The sequence below is a fragment of the Ursus maritimus genome, unplaced genomic scaffold, assembly GCF_017311325.1.
Source record: "Ursus maritimus isolate PB19 unplaced genomic scaffold, ASM1731132v1 scaffold_1, whole genome shotgun sequence".
In the NCBI taxonomy this organism is placed as follows: domain Eukaryota; kingdom Metazoa; phylum Chordata; class Mammalia; order Carnivora; family Ursidae; genus Ursus; species Ursus maritimus.
The window spans coordinates 91,238,069-91,255,896 of record NW_024423343.1 but is presented as its reverse complement, the minus strand read 5'-3'; the positions used below and the strand labels follow the sequence as shown (position 1 = coordinate 91,255,896).

The window sequence follows — 17,828 nt, the reverse complement described above, 5'->3', positions numbered from 1 at the left end:
TTCCTAGCCCTGCCCACTTCCCCCCTCCCCCCCCCGTTATTTTCATGCAAATCCTGGACACGGTATCATTTCATGATATATATATACTTCAGTATGTATGAGATGTAATTATTAAGTGCTAGCTGCTACCCCTTCTGTTCCTCAGTGGCTTAAAAAGTGAAGTGTTCATTGAATAGTATGTTGCTCTTCCAAGAAACCAGATAACTAGCACAATGATTTTATTTCATGACTTAACCAAACTATCTAAATTCTTTGAGCGGTGCGGAAGAGGGTGGATATTACGGCACCTAGCTTTGTGCGTTGCCGGCAATAAATAGAGGTTGAATGAAAACAAATTCAATGTGGTTTAGGTTTTTTAATACAACTTTATCCACAGGAATCTAGGGCCTTGTCTTACCTCCTTGCTTCTGTTCTCTTCCGGAACTCATTACTCTAAAGGAAAATTTCAAATTCAAAGTTTTTCTTTTTTTGTTTTAAATCAAATGATTTCAGCCTTTGAGGACTGTTCCAGGCAGGACAAGCTACTAGGGGGCGGTGCCTCCAGGGCGGGTCGGCTCTGAGGCCCCGCCCCCGCCCGCTCCCCGCCCTCCTTTTCCTCCTTCCCTTCTTCCCGGCAGCCCTAGCGCCTTGCCCGGCGCTCCTCAAGATGGCGGCAGACAGCGAGGTGAGATGTTTCCTCCGTATCTATCCCTGTCTGTAAGTTCGCTCCTCCGTGTCAACGCCCGGGGCTCAGTCTTTTTTTCTTTCCTTTCCTTTACCGTAGCCCGAGTCCGAGGTATTTGAGATCACGGACTTCACTACTGCTTCGGAGTGGGAAAGGTGAGTGAGTCGTATCATTGGTTATCAGTACCGTGGGCCCCGGCGTCCCCCTGCCGCTTCCCCAACGCAGACCACATGTGATGCTACTTCTGCGGGAAAAGCAAGACCGGCGAACCCCCGGCTCTGCGTCTTCTCCAGTCCCCAGTCTGCTGCAAGCCTCTTCCGCGTCTCGCGTCTGACAAGCCCCGGTCCGCCCCCGTCAGCCAAACCCTTGAGATGCGGCTCTCAGAAAAAGTTTTGTTTACTCTGAGACCACTTTCCTCAGACCTTGGTTGTTGCCCACCCGCGGAAACATTTCCGTAGTTACCACTTCCGTTCCTGGTTTCATTTCCGTTTAACTCATTTTGTTATCATAAACAGTAAACTTGGCAGTTGCTTTTTTCCTCTCGTGTGCATTGGCATATCTCTTTTAGGAGGGGGCCTTCATAATCCTGGTGGTTGTCCATCTGCCACACTCCCACCATCTCCATTCTGTCCTTTAGAATAACCTTTTAAGATAGGCTGCAGATGGCTGTGGAACTCTTTGATTCAAGTTGTTAAATTTCAGTGAGTAATGTGCCCAGTCTTCCTGTGACTATTAAACCTCACTGAACAGCTGAGTGAAATTGTTGTATCACTGAAATAGTTGAAAGCCAACTCTGTGAAGGAGCCATACCTTAGATTGAGAAATTTTTCTGGTCGGTGTCACAGAGACCCTTCTGGGTATGGAGGTCTGTATTTAGCTTGTTGCAGTGTTTTATAATCCTTCTGGTTTAGAGGAAATTTGTGCATTTTATGTCATTAGATAACAGAGGAAAATATAAAAAGAAGATCCCTGCTGGAGGGGCGCTTGGGTGGTTTAGTTGGTTAAGCGGCCAACTCTTGATCTCAGCTCAGGTCTTGATCTCAGGGTCATGAGTTCAAGCTCCGTGTTGGGCTGTATGCTGGATGTGGCCCATACTTAAAAAAAAAAAAAAAAAAGTCCCTGCTGGAATAATAGTTTGACTTGTGGTATCCTCCAAAAAAGAAAAGTCAGTAAGACATAACCATACTGGCAAGGCTTTATTGAGCAGGTATTGTGTCCAGAGTTAAACTAAGGGAAAAGAACAAAGAATAAAACAAAACCTTTGATCCATTTGTTAAACAGAACAGCAAATGGGTAAATTGTAAGCCAGCCGGTGATAACTATAAAAATAGTAGTTTAAGGAAGGATGGTATTGTGGATTACAATTAAGGGAGATATTTTCATAGAAAAGATAGGAAATGAGCTGGGCCTTGAAAGTGAGAAGTGGTGGGTTAGACATGAGAAGTTATTAACATGAGCAGAGACCGGTGAAAAGTGAGCCTTTGAGACTTCATGAAGATGTCTTTACTGGAGTGAAGGCTACCTGTTGAAGAGAAATACATAAGATTAATAAAACGTAACAGGTCATGGACAGCCTCCAAAGCTGAGTAAAGGAATCTCTAGACTCGGTGCTTTAAGACCAGGGATTCTCAAACTTTAGTGTGCATCAGAATCATAGTTTCTGATCATATCTGAGTCGGACCTAAAAATGTGCATTTCTATCAAGTTCCCAGGTGAGGCTGATGTTGCTGGTCAGGAGACCACACTTAGAACCATTAAATAACAGTAGTGAGAGACCCTTGATTTTAGAGTGGCAAAGTGATAGCATGAGAGTTGTTTCAGGAGATTAGGTAAAATGAAGCCAGGTGACTTAACTTTGATCAATAGGTGGTAATTTGGAGACTGGAGAGAAAGGGAGGACAGGAGGGAGGATTATAAGACATTGCAAAGAAGATTTTTAGATAGATAAACTTGATGAAATGTTAGAGTAGAAGGAAACATGCAACTGGAGTTTATTGCCTGAAAGAATGAAGATATGGTGGCAAGTGGGAAGAGCGCAGTTTTAGACCTGTTGAATTTGAAATAATAGCTTGATGTCTTGAAGGTAGATAGAAAAATGTAACCTGAGGGGCACCTGAGTGGCACAGCGGTTGAGCGTCTGCCTTCGGCTCAGGGCGTGATCCCGGCGTTATGGGATCGAGCCCCACATCAGGCTCCTCCGCTGGAAGCCTGCTTCTTCCTCTCCCACTCCCCCTGCTTGTGTTCCCTCTCTCGCTGGCTGTCTCTATCTCTGTCAAATAAATAAATAAAATCTTAAAAAAAAAAAAAAAGAAAAGAAAAATGTAACCTGAATCTTGGAGGGTGGGGGTGAGGAAGCAACAAGAGTATGGAATGGAAACAGGATTTTTTTCCCTTTAGTTGAATATTCAAAATATCCTGAAGTGCAATATTAAGTCCTTTAGCTCCTGATACAGAAATAATTGTTAACACAGTTATGAGAACTACCAAAAGGTAGGAAATTTGGTTTTTGGCTTTTATGCTCTTGTTTCTAGAGCTAAAGTAGTGTTTTACAGCTCATAGGAAAATGTTAACACTTCGCAGTCTAACTAAACCTTGAGTTTAATGTGTGAATGGAAGTTCTTGTTAATATGTTAGGAGCCATACAATTTATTGAGAGGACTGAATAGAACCCCCTCTTTTTAATCTTTTGTCCTTTGCAGAAATATTTGAGTGCCCATGTGTCAAATACAGTGCAGGCCGTAGGGATGCGGTCAATAAAAATAGACAATTCCTTCTCTTAACATAGTCTAGTGGAAGAGACGGGCGTGAATCAAATAATACAAATGAGTCTGTAATTACAATTGAAATAAGAGCTGAGAAGGGAAAGACACCTGGTCTTACAAGGGCATATAACAAAGGAACCTGATAGAGAGTGAGGAGTCAGAGGAAATGACTCTTCAGCTGTGATCTTGAGATTTTTCAGGGATAGTTATTTAATTTCCTTGTCAAATCTTAATACTTTCAGTAGACTCCAATTTTTCTCTTTTAGCTAATACCAACAGAAACCATAAAATAAGTATTTTGATATGCTCCTTTTACTGTGAAAGCAGTATTATTTTAAATGATTTTTATTATAATACCTCACAGTAGAAGAAAAAAGAAAAATCTCAGAAACCTATAATTGTACCACTAGGAGATAGGTACTACTAATATTTTGAGAAAATTTCTTCTAATCTGTGTGCTGTAAACGTTTTGTATCAAGACATATTAACACTTATTTCTATAGCTTCCATTTTTTTCATTTCATATATGAAATGAGCATTTTCTTATTTCCTCAAGTGGCCTTCAAACATGATTTTTAATGGATGCATACTAATCCATTCAGTGGATATACCCTTAATTTACAGCTGCTTGCTGCAATTGGACAGTTAGGTGGCTTCCAGTTTTTTACCTTATTAAATACAGTGTACATTTCACATGCACATTTTAAAAAAAGATTAATTTTTTTATTTTAGAGATAGTGGGGGTGGGGCAGAGGGAGACAGACTCTTAAACAGACTTCCTGCTGCCTGGTATAGGGCTTGATCTCACGATGCTGAGATCACAATCTGAGCCGAAACCAAGAGTCGGCAGTCTAACCAACTGTGTCACCCAGGCCCCCCTCACATGCACATTTTTGCTCTCATGTGGATACATTTAAAGTTTTTACTTACTTTTTTTGGTAAACATGTTGACTTATTTCTAGAGTATTCTATCTTCATAACTAGTAATTGCCTTTTGACTGAACTACACAGCAGTGAATTAGTGTATTTATTAATACTGCCTTTAATTTTAAAGAGGAATTAGAAGGTTCGTTTAAATCATAAGAACTCGGATTTATCATTACTATCATTACTGTCTTACAACAGATGTAAATATTAACTTATAATGTCACTGAAGGAAAAAACCTGATGCCTGTGAATATATTTTGACTAGAATTAACTCTACTGCTCTAGCAATATGATGTAGGTGTTTTAGGAGAGCAATTTTGCTATTAGATTGCATCATACTTATATGAGAAGTTAGCTTCTTAGTGTAATAAAAGCCTTCTGAAAGAGTCTTTTAATGCTACTACTGAGATTTGACCGTTTCAATTTGCTGATATTGAGTATGTCATTAGTCAAAATTCGTTCTTTTTAATAGGTCAGCTTCATCAGTAGATTTAAAGATTAGATAGTGATTAGTTTTAAAATCCGTCAGTTCCTTATTGCTGACAAATCTTGTAGTTTCTTGCCAGCAAACCTTAAAACACAGTTTATTTTATTTTATTTTCATTTTCATTTTTATTTTTTAAAGATTTTATTTATTTGACAGAGAGAGACAATGAGTAGGGGGAACAGCAGGCAGAGGGAGAGGGAGAAGCAGGCTCCCCACAGAGCGGGGAGCCAAATGCAGGGCTAGACCCCAGGACCCTGGGATCATGACCTGAGCCGAAGGCAGATGCTCAACTGACTGAGCCACCCAGGTGCCCCAAAACATGGTTTATTTTAATGAGCAAAGTTCCTGAATGTTTTATTTTTGGAAGAAGAGGAAGATAAATCAATTCCTAAGTGTCTTCAAAGGAAAAGTTAATTTAAATAGATTAGTTATTTTGAGGGTAGGGGAAAGATTATTGGTTTCATATTTTTTTTTTTTCAAATTGTATTTGTCAGAGAGAGAGCATAAGCAGGGGGAGCAGCAGGCAGGGGGAGAAGCAGGCTCCCTGCTGAGCAAGGAGCCTGATGCAGGACTTGATCCCAGGACTCTGGGATCATGACCTGAGCCGAAGGCAGACTCTTAACCGACTGAGCCACCCAGGCGTCCCAGTTTCATAGTTATCTTAAATAGTATTCTTTTAGTCTGTCAGTTTTTACTTCTGTTCCAAATTTATATTCATAAATATATAGAGAGATTTATTAATTCTTAATTTATATTTTATAGAAGCAGAATGCCTTTGTTGGGTAAGCAGTAGACTTTAAAAGTCAAAATTTGGGGTGCCTGGCTGGCTCAGTTGCTAGAGCTTGGAACTCTTGATTTGGGGTTGTGAGTTTGAGTCCTATGTTGAGGGTAGAGTTTACTTAAAAAAAATTTATTAAAAAAAAAATCAAAATTTAAGAATTCTTGGATTAGAGAAGATTATTTCCACATTTATTCCACATCCATAAATTAGACTATTAATACTAAACTTACTGAGCTATCTCTGATAAAAATGTTAAAATATAAAAAATACTTTTTAATTTTTTTATTTTTATTTTATTATTTATTTATTTATTTTTTAAAGATTTTATTTATTTATTTGACAGAGACAGCCAGCGAGAGAGGGAACACAAGCAGGGGGAGTGGGAGAGGAAGAAGCAGGCTCCCAGCGGAGGAGCCTGACGCGGATCTTGATCCCAGAGCACTAGGATAACGCCCTGAGCTGAAGGCAGGCGCTTAACGACTGCGCCACCCAGGCGCCCCTAAAAAATACTTTTTTAAAGAAATTGTGTAACAATAGTTTAAAAAAAAAAAAAAACTGTTAAATGTTCAGAAAGTTTTTTTTGTTTTTGTTTTTTATTCCTCCCTAGGTTTATTTCCAAAGTTGAAGAAGTCTTAAATGACTGGAAACTGATTGGAAACTCTTTGGGAAAGCCACTTGAAAAGGTCAGATCTATTTGCTGGTGTCTCTAAATAAGTATTTACTTTGAAGCTTCTTTTTTTAAGCCCTTTGCTGCATTTGGTACATTTGAATTAAATGTTTTTTTCAAGTTATGTATGATCTATGAACATAAAGTGGCGTCTGGAAGAACTTGGATTTGAATCTGGCAAAAAACATATGTAAGACATTTGTGAACTGTTTTTAAATAAAATTTTATATGTATAATGTCATTCTTTGTGAGTGATTTTGTTTCTTCTGATGTTTACTTCTCTCTTGCCTTCTCCCTTGGAATATTAGAAAATCTTTTTAAAAGTTTTCAGAGAAACATTGCAATTACCAACTTCATGGTAGAATATTTTGCTTAACTAATGAGGAAAAATCTTGGTCTTAACTGACTTGCTGTTACTAGCAGCTATTTCACTCAAGTTTTTTATTTTACAATACCACGAATAGTATTTGTCCCCCCCTTACCCCTTTTTTTCAACTTCATGGAAGTTTTGAGGGAATTTAAGAATGAAGAAATCATTCAGAATTGAGGTAGTACTTTGATTCTAATCTAAGATATTGCTGGATATTAAGATTCTTAATTCTAATCGAAGATAAACCGTGCCCCAAATAATTACCAAAGAATACTCAGAACAAACCTAGACTTTCTGTTTTTCACTAAAGGGAACTAACAATTTGATATTAGGCTTATGTATGCTTTGTTTTGTTTGATAATCATCTTGAAGTAAAAGTGATCATTTTTATTATAAGTCTATTATTAACTGCAGTTTATCCCTCTGTAAGGAGCTCTCAATATTTGTGAGGGTTTTTAAGCTTTATGGTGAAATTAACAGAATTTGAGATTATCAAAGCATTAGGATTTTCTTCTTTATTCATATGAATAAGAGCAGAAAAAGTAACACTGCGTATAGAAATCACACATCATTAAAAGTCATTTAAAGATATGCTGAAATATAAATTGATTTATTAAAATATTTTAATGATTACGTTTTTGAATAAAGAGAAACGTTTTTGAACACATCATTCTATTCCACTTGAAACAAATACATAACAACAATTGATATAGATGACAATAAAATTAAGGGCAAAACAAGGTAGCTATAACTGGAATGGGAAATAATTTGCAGCACCAAAAAGAGAGCCTGAGTATTTGTGAACTCTAATGTTATTTGTATTCCTTAATACTTTGGATTTATGCATATTTACTATCTGCTGTGTGCGAGATCTGAAGAAATAATGAACAAGACAAGATCCATGTTGCCATTAACATAAATTCTGATGAGGGAGAGAAGTAATAAATAAGTAGATAAGATTAAAATTTTAGATACTAAATTCAATTTTGGGATATAAATTGGATAATGTATTCAAAGTATGTAGCATACTGCCTGGCATGGGCTAAAGGAAGGTGAACTCTCCAACCCTTTCCTCCCTGTAGATAGTGGTAAATAAGTGAGTTAGGGAAAACATGAGTAGATTGCAAGGTGAGCTGTTAATTATGATGAATAGGATTAAAGAAGTGTAAAGGACAGGGATTATTGAGCATATAAAAGAAAGTTTAGCTAGTGACTGAAGAGATTTTAATTCATGTGGAAGACAGGGATTACCCAATTAAGAGAAATTAAAAAACCCCTTTAATTATGAAGAATGTAGAAAATTTGTTAAGTAGACAAAATAGTATGATTAACCCCCATGTGCCCATCACTCAGTTTCAATAATGTTCTATTTTCTTGTTTCAGTAGTACCTCAGTCAACTCCACCCCCACTAGATTTTTTAATAGTTTTTTAAAATAAAAAACTTACATATATTGTAATGCACAAAACTGGTCAATTTTGACAAATGTTTATATCAGTGTAACAACACGCCTCACTCTAAATACTGAACGTTGCTGTCACCCCAGAAAGGTCCCTAGCAACCCTTGCCAGTTAATCCCAGTGCTCCTCACTCATGTTCCCCAGGCATCTGCTGTTCTCTCTTTTTCTTTTAAACTGTAGATTACTTTTGCCTGGATCTTGAATTTCATGTACATGGCATCATACAGTATATACTTTCTGCCTGGCTTCTTTGTGCCCGCGAGAATCACTATTTCTTTTTATTGCTGAGTAGTACTCTGTTGTATGGATATACTGCAGTTTGTTTCACTTGTTGACAGACATACTGGCTATGAATAAAGCAGAACATTCTTGTATGAGGCCTTTGGAGACGTATGTTTTTATTTCTCTTAGATAAACACGTGGGAGTGAAATTACTGGATCATAGGATAGGTGTATGTTTAACTTTAAGGAACTGCTAAAGGTTTTTATACCATTTAATTCACCTACCAGCAATACATGTATGAGAGTTTGGGTGGCTCTACATTCTCACCAATTGCTTGTTTTTCAGTCTTAAAAATTTTAGTCGTTGGAGTGGGTATATAGTTTGTGAAATTATTTGTATTTCTCATTCTGGTGTTATTTGTATTTCTGTGATGAATATTAATATCGACTACTTTTCATGTGCTTATTAGCCTTTTGTCTTTCTTTGTGGAATGTATATTCAAATTTTTTGTCCATGTTTTAATTGGTTTGAGTTTTTATTGAGTTTCAGGAGTCTTAGTTCTTTTATGTATTCTGCTTTTAAGTCTTTTCAGATAGTAGTTTTGTAGGTTGTGAAGATACGCTTTTTATGTTTTCTTCTACAGGCTTTATCATTTTAGCCTTTAGGTCTGTGATCCATCTTGAACTAATATTTGTATATGGTTTGAAGTGAGGGATCACCGTTTAGTGTTTACATGTGGATATTCTGTTCTAGAACCCTCTGTTGCAAACACTTTTCTCCATTAAATTTGTCAGACAGTTGATGTATGGGGTTACCTTCTGGAATCTGTATTCTGTTTCATTAATCTGTTTGACTTTACTATGTCATTACCACATTGTCTTGACTCTGTAGTTTAGGGTTTCCCAACCTTGGCGTTATTAAAATTTTGGGCCAGATTGTTATGGGGCTGCCTCAGGCAGTATAGAATATTTGGTAGTATCCCTAGCCTCTAACTCCTAGATGCCAATAGCACTCTCCCGGTGATAACGACCAAAACTGTATCTAGACATTGTCACATGTCCTCTGAGACAGGAAGTTGCTGTCAGTTGAGAACTGAGCTTTATACTAAGTCCTGAGGTTAATGTAAATTCTTTAGCTTTTGTTGTTTTCCCAGGATTGTTTTGTCTATTCTAGGTCCTTCATGTTTCCATTATGAATTTTAGAGTGAGCTTCTCAGTTTCAATAGAAAGGATTATGAATATGCTGGAACTGAATGGGTTTGTGTTCAATTTATAGGACACTCTGGGGGAGAAGTGACATTTGGACAGTCTTGACGCTTCCAGTCATGAAAATGGCACATCTCTCCATTTATTTAAGTATTTAGTTTTTCTTGGCAGTGCTTTAAAGTTTTTGGTGGAGGTCTTGCATATCTTTTGTTAAATTTATTACTAAGTATTTTCTGTTGTATGTAGTTGTAAATGGAATTGTTTTTTTAGTTTCATTTTTTATTTGTTTACTGCTAGCACATAGATGTACAATAAAATTTTGTATGTTGACTTTAAAAAAATTCTTTTTGAGTACAGTTGACACACAATGTTATATTAGTTTTAGGTGTACACCATAGTGATTCGATGAGTTTATGCTATGCTCACACATGTAGCTATCATTTGTCACCGTATAGCCTATTACAGCTTCATTGACTGTATTCCTTATGCTGTGCCTTTTATTCTCATGACTTACTCATTCCATACCTGGCAACCCCTGTCTCCCCTTCACCCATTCTGCCCATTCCCCCATCCACCTCCCCTCTGGCAATCATTAGTTTGTTCTCTGTATTTATAGGTTGTATGTTGACTTTGTATCCTCAGACCTGGCTAAAGTAAAGATTCATAATCTTATTGTTAATTCTTTTGCATTTTCTACATTCATAATCATGTTGCCTGTAAATAGGGAACTTATTTCTTTTTCAATTTTAGTCCTTTTTATTATTTGATACTGCACTAACCAGGACTTTTTTTTTTTTTTTTTCCAACGAAAACAGCTAGTGACCCCTGTCACTTATACACAATCATGCACAGTGTCGTCAGGGCAGTCTTATTTGTTTGTTTGTTTGTTTGTTTAAGTAAACTGTTCCAAACATGGGGCTTGAATTCATGACCCCAAGATCAAGAGGCACATGCTCTACCAACTGAGCCAGCCAGGTGCCCGTAACCAGGACTTTTAGTACCATGTTGAGAGCTGTTGAGAGCATTTTTGCCTTCTTCCGTCGTAAGGGGGGAAATGTTCAGTGTTTCAACATAAAGAACGTCATAGATTCTTCATAGGTGTCCTTTATAATTTTGAGGAAATTCTTTTCTTAGTTTGCTGAAAGTTTTTTTTTTTATAATCATGAATGATGTTTAATTTTTTGAAATCTTATTCTGTGTCAAAATAATTGTGGCTTTTCCTTTTTGTTTTCTAAATGTGGTAAATCATGCTGATTTAAAAAAAATTTTTTTTGTGGTAAAATATATATAAGATTTACTGTTAGGTGTTAAACTCAGTGGCATTAAGTACTTTGACATTGTTGAAGTTTTCATCCCAAACTGAAAACTTCATTCTCCTTAAGCAGTAGCTTCCTCTTGCCTCCTCTAAGCCTCTGGTAACCCATATTCTATTTCATTTCTTCTCTTTTCTTTTCTTTTCTTTCTTCCTTTTTTTTTTTTTTTTTAAAGATTTTATTTATTTGAGAGAGAGAGAGAGGGAGGGAGAGAGAGAGCATGAGCAGAGGGGCGGGGGAGAGGGAGAAGTAGACTCCCCATTGAGCAGGGAGCCTGATGCAGGACCTGATCCCAGGATGCTGAGATCATGACCTGAGCTAAAGGCAGATGCTTAACCGGCAGAGCCACCCAGGCACCCCACCGCCATTCTATTTCTGTTTATGAATTTGAGTAGTCTAAGTATCACATATAAGTGGGATCATAGAGTATTTGTCCTTTTGTGTCTCGCTTGTTTCACTAAGCATAATGTCTTCAGCGTTCATTCATGTTGTAGAATGTGTCAGAATTTTTTTTCTAAGGATGGAATAATACTCCATTGTATGTATATACCACACTTTGTTAATCCATTCGTTCAACTGTTGGACATTTGAGTGGTTTCTATTTTTTGGCTATTATGAATAATATTATGAATAACGTATTCACTTTTTGGCTATTATGAATTATATTATGAATAATGCTGCTGTGAATGTGGTTTTACAAATATCTGTTCAAGTCTCTGCTTTTGATTCTTTTGGATATATACCCAGGGATAGAATTGATGGGTCATATGATAATTTTTAAAATTTTTTGAGGAATTGCTATACTCTTGGCTGTGTGCAAATTCTGTTCTGTTTATTTGAAGATACCTTTATTTTACATTGTTTCTGAAGGATAGTTTTGCTGAAGAATTCTGGCTTGATATTTACTTATTTATCATTCATTCATTCATTCATTCATTCATTCATTCATATATTCCAGTTCTTTAAAGATAGATTCTGTTTTTACTTTCAATATTTTCTGATTACAAGTTAGGTGTCATTCATATTTTTTTTTTCTGTTTTGGTGTTTTTCTCACTGGCTGGTTGTAAGCTTTTTCCCTTCAGTTTTCTTTTTAAGCCATGTAACTATTATGTGCTTAGGTATATTTACTTATTATTTTTCTTGCTTAGATTTGTTAATATTGGATTTGTAAATTTTTGTTTTTCACCAAACTAGGGAAGTTTTGGCTATTATTTCTTCAAATACTTTTCTGCCCCATTCTCTACTCTTTTTCTGTGACTTAAGTTATATTTGAACTCTTAATACTTTTCCACAGGTCTCTGAGGTTCTGCTGTCCTCATTTTTTTTTTCTCTCTCGTAATTTCTCTTGGTTTGTTTTTGAGTTCATTTACTCTGTCTCTGATATTCTGCTGTCTCTGATTTGCTGTTAAGCCCATTTGATATATTTCTCAATTTAGTTATTGTGCTTTTTAGGTCTAGAGTTTCCATTTGGGTCTTCTCATGGTTTCCAGGTCTCTAAGGTTCCTCCTCTCTAAATTTATTTTGAAAATATTTCCTTTTAGTCCTTGAGCATATTTATTATAGCTAGTCTAAAGCCAATTGCTACATCTAGGCCTTCTTGGGGTTGGTTTCTAGTGACTATATTCTTTTGAGTATAGGTCATATTTTCCTGTATTTTTGTTGTTGTTGTTTTTTAGTTTGTCTTGTACACGTGCATATCCAGTACTTTCTTAATTATATGCTTGAATTTTCAATGAAATGTAGAGTCTAGATTCTGTTGTGTTCCTCTGAAAAGTAATTTTTTTGTTTTAGCAAGCAGTTCATTTGACTGCACTGAAACTCCACTCTCTTCTCATCGGTGACACCACTGAAATATTTTTTTATAAGTAGACTCCATGCTGGGTGTGGAGCCCAGTGTGGGGCCCAAACTCATGACCCCGAGATCAACACCCGAGATCAACACCTGAGATGAAATCAAGAGTTGGATGCTTACTGACTGAGCCACTCAGACACCCCTGAAATCTTTTCTTTTAGTTTCTTTGTCACCGTACTGTGGAGTCTCCACTGTTTATGCCTGGTTTAACAGATAACCAAAATTTGGGGCAGAGTTTATATACAAATTTCAGGGCTTACCCCCTATTGGTTTCTTCCCTTTCAGAATTTATGTCTTAACTTTAGAACTTTCCTGTCATCTTCGAAGTTTGTCCTCTGTTGCCTGAAATCCAGTAAATCTCCATCGTTCTGCAACCGAGTTGTGCACAGGACAGAGTGCCCTTAGATCAGCAATTCTCATGGTGTGTGTCCTGAGGACCCCTGTTGGTCTCAGACCATTTCAGGGGTTGAGAAGGCCCTGCCTTTTCTAACTACATTATGTATTTGAGGCCAGTTTTCTTCATATACTTCTGTCAGAACAATGGATTGCAAAGCTTGAATGAAGGTACAGATAACGAGAATGGAAATGTCTTTTTAAACTATACATTAAAGAGATTTACAAAATGTGAAGTGCCACCCCCCTCATTCATATTTTTGTTTGTTCTGGAAAATAGTGGTAGAACATTAACATATAATAAGTTCATTGTCATTTTTAAGTGAACTAAAAAATTTATAATTTTTTCCTTTTTAATTTCTAATTTGGGTTCCTCAGTAATTTTTTTTTTTTAAAGATTTTATTTACTTATTTGACAGAGAGAGACCCATAGCGAGAGAGGGAACACAAGTGGGGGAGCGGGAGAGGGAGAAGCAGGCTTCCCGCTGAGCAGGGAGCCTGAAGCAGGGCTCAATCCCAGGACTCTGGGATCATGACCTGAGCTGAAGGCAGATGCTTAATGACTGAGCCACCCAGGTGCCCCTCCTCAGTAATTTTTAAGAGTAAAGAGCAAAGGAGTCGTGAGGCAAAAAAGTTTGAGAACTGCTATCTTAGACCAAAGCATACAAACAGGCAAATCTCATCAGGTAAAATTCTTTTTTTTTTTTTCCATGGATACCCTGATTTCTGCCTCCATTTGGTCACTCTTCAGAGCCTTGAAAAATTGAATTGTTTTTGTCCAGGCTTTATAATTTTTATCTGAAGAATGGTTAATCTGACCTATTTTACCATAACAGACCCTGAAGTGCTGGGAAATGATTTTAAGAGAGGAGGAAATAGCAGTTACTGAGCATCAGTTAGGGTGCCATGCACTATAATAGGGAATGTGTCTGTTAATTTACTTAATCCTAATTCTTAGGCAGATTTTAATGGTTAAGTGTTACCCCATTTTATGGACAAGAAATAAGGCTTTGGATTCTTGTAGTAATTTTCTCAAGGTCTTTCTGCCAGTGGTTGGTTTAAACAGGATTACACCTAGGTCACACTTGTTTCAACAACCCATGTTGTTTCTATTTTACTCTGCCTTTTTTGGTTTTAGAGATTTAAGTAAATGTAAACTTAGGTAGAGGAAGTATTAGAAAAAGTTTCTAAAGCAGGTTTTGGAATTTTTAGTGTCTTGGGCTTAATAAAATAGTTAAAAAGTCTTGGTTAACAGTCTTGGTGGCATGAGTATGATCTTGCTTGAAGGCAGGGTATTTAAAGAAATGACCTTTTAAATTCTTTTTAGCCTTGTAATTTTATGATTGTATGTAGCCAGCAAAAATTGTAAGTACTTATTGTGAGATATTAAGTTTACGTATAGCATGATCTGGTAATTGAACTGGTTAGTCAATGACTGACTCTTACCTCACTAAAAATTCATGGAAGAAGAATCATTACTTTAGAATATTAAAAGAAGAGTACTGACTATAATAGTATTGAAATGAGTTCAGATTTTTCATACCCACTTAGTAGATTGGAGTGACACTTCAGTACTTAAAGTTCATTTAGCAAATATAAAATAAATTTGAATTACAGGTTTTCTCTTGTGTGAGAAACTTCCTAAACTTGTTATAACAACAGGTCAAACTTAAGACTGATAGAAACATTATAAACAGTTTAGATTCCTTTTTTTGCATTCTTTCAGAACATTTAAATGTTTTATGGATTAGACTTTTTTAAAGACAAAGTTTTTGGAAATTAGACAGTTGAGGATCAGTCAGTGATGAGAATAGTGTTTCTAAAATGAAGTAAATCAAAATCAAAGCAACATCGAGCTGCCTTTAATGTTTTTAGGAATAGAATTATTTAAGGTAAGCTTTATAGTCTTTTTTTCCCCTCCATTTTTGTTTTTTCTTTCAATAATAACCATAGTGTATGTAACTTTTCTGAATGTTATACAGAAGGAAAAAATTAGCATTTTATCATATTTCCTTTTCTTTCAGATTGAAAGTTTTTGGAGTTCTTTGTTGTGTTAAAGTTTGTATTGTAATATAAAATGTCCGTAGGTACCTTTAAAGAGATATCTGATTGATGAGGAGTCTGGGTTCTATACTTCTTGTGTTGGCAGTCTAGTTCTGTTGCTTACCGTAACCCCATGTGGCACTGTCCCATCTCAGCCAGTGGTAGCTGCTTAAGCAGAGTAGAGTATAAACACATAGAATTACTTAACACTTTTTTTGCAATAAAATTGATTCACTGATTCCTTAGAGCTTCTAGAAGTTAAAAATTTAGCATCCAGCTGGGGAGAAATGAAGTTTTATGTAATGTATTCTGGCTGAAAAAACTCAGGTTTAATCCGAGATAGATTAGAGGTGTCTTCAGAATTTTTTAGTTCTATTATTTCCTAATTCTTTCTTTTGTATATTTTAAAAAGATTTTTGCTTGCCATTGAGTTACAGCACAACATTCTTTCAGTGTGAAGTAAAATTTTCAGTGTACATCATGAATTACATTTTGAACTTTGGTATAGGGCCTATGCTGCTGTTTAAACAAATACTGTATAAACAAATGAGAAGGTCATCTCTACAGATGGAGAGGTTGGATTAAGAGATAAAATGCTTGGGCTTAAATTACAAGCCACGCTGACTCCGAAGAGTTTTAAGTTCTGGCTGTGGACGTATGCCCAAACTCCTATTAGAGCTGAGTGCCCGAGGTGGCTGTAAAGAGTACTTGTTGCCTGTAAAGCAGACTTATTTGTGTCAACCAATGTGTCTTATGAATACTTAAATAAATCTACTGGCTAGTTCTTTTCCCTGAGGATTAGCCTGTTTTGTTTTTGTTATGATTTGTTCCGATTTGTTCCGATTCACTTGTAGTTGGCTGTGTCCCCTTTTCTTAGGAGATCTTACTGTTAGAGTTCTTAGGTAGTTGAATGTTCTCTGGATGAATTGTGGCTCTTTATTGATTCAAGAGGGACTAATGTCAAGTTCCCCTTTGTTTCGGACTTTCCTTTTTTAGGGTTTTTAATAACCTTCTGGTTCCCCCTATTTTTCATGTTGTAGCATGTATCATTGGGAGTTATCTATCTTTTAACTTTCTTGATGGTATCTGTAGTTTTTGCTTTTACATTTAGAGCTATGATCCATTTTGAGTTACTTTTCATGTCAAGTCTAAGGAAAGGATCCAGTTTTTTTTTTTTTTAAGATTTTATTTATTTATTTATTTGACAGAGAGCCAGCCAGCAAGAGAGGGAACACAAGCAGGGGGAGTGGGAGAGGAAGAAGCAGGCTCCCAGTGGAGGAGCCGGATGTGGGGCTCGATCCCAGGACTCCGGGGTCACGCCCTGAGCTGAAGGCAGATGCTTAACAACTGAGCCACCTAGGCACCCCCAGCACAGATTATTTTTTTAATGGCTTATATTTTAATACTGTATGTGGTCAGAAGGATTTCTTATACCCATGGATGAAAACTTTAATTTTAGCTCTATATCAAGTGGCTGTCTACCTTGGCTGCACATTGGAATCACTTGAGGAGTTTTTGAAAAATTCTGGTATTTAAGCTACAACCTCAGAGATTTTGATTTAATTGGTCTGTTGTGGAGCCTAGTTATCAGTACATTTTTTAAAGCCTCTTCAGTGATTTTAAAGTCTAATTAGGTTGAGAACCATAGCTATATCCTCCTTAAAAAAAGAAATGGAAAAAAATTCACATTTTTTTAAACACTTACCTAAATTTTCTCCCTTTCAATAATGTGTTGCATTTGTCAATGGAAGAAACAGTTTTTAATTTGCTAAACAATTAATCATTAAATTTGTATTTCTTAAATGAAGGATTATATTTTACATGATAGGCCATTTAAGATGAAATTAGATTCTGGTAACAAGTAAATCCTAAAGATGACTTGTGTTTAGGTGTTAGAGAAAATTTCTTAATCCAGAAAGGCAGTGAGTTTACTCATCTGTGTTTAGCCCATGCAATGAGGACATAAATTTCACAAAAAACACAGCATGAGAACTCTGATGTACGTATGTCAGTTCCAGTCAGAGAGAATACCTTTTGAACTGGGTTGTGTGCTATTTCAGGTTGTTAGAATAAATCCCAGTGTATATGTTATCCAAATATATCACATATTTCTAATACATCCACAAACATTTATAAGCATATTTAAATATAGTCACGTATTTAAAATGTATTACATATTTCCTAGCATCTTTGGGACATATGGGGGTTATTATAAATATTAAGGTAATTCCTAAGATACTCAAGTATGTAGGCACTGTTGAGTTTTGTGATGCAAAGCAGAATAGAACATAGTCTTTCCTTTTTACAATCTGGTGGAAAAAATAAATACATAAAAAATGATTAGTGGGACACCTGGGTGGCTCAGTCAGTTAAGCGTCTGCCTTTGGCTCGGGTCTCATGATCCCAGGGTCTGGGATCGAGCCCCGCATTGGGCTCCCTGGCATTGGGCTTCCTGCTCAGCTGGGAGTCTCCTTCTCCCTCTCCCTCTGCCACTCCTCCTGCGTGTGCTCTCTCTCTGTGTAAAATAAATAAATAAAATCTTAAAAAAAAAAAAAAAAAGAAACTGCCAAACTGTTTTTCTAAACTGGTTGTACCATTTTATGTTCTTAGCAATGTATGAGATTTGTTATTCCATTCTTTCTGACTTGTGGCATTGTCAGATTTCTGTTTTTAGTCATTCC

The 17,828-nt window shown here is 36.4% G+C and overlaps 1 protein-coding gene across 1 annotated transcript in view; it reads left to right on the top strand.

The window, feature by feature from the left end:
- Positions 1–581: 581 nt before the first annotated feature.
- Positions 582–17,828, top strand: part of RAB3GAP1 (RAB3 GTPase activating protein catalytic subunit 1) — a 109,380-nt gene continuing 92,133 nt past the window's right edge. Inside the window, exons 1-3 of the mRNA XM_008695850.2 lie at positions 582–664; positions 764–819; positions 6,229–6,304. Coding sequence (XP_008694072.1) covers positions 647–664; positions 764–819; positions 6,229–6,304 — 150 coding nt within the window. The 5' untranslated portion in view covers positions 582–646. The remainder of the gene's footprint in view (positions 665–763; positions 820–6,228; positions 6,305–17,828) is intronic.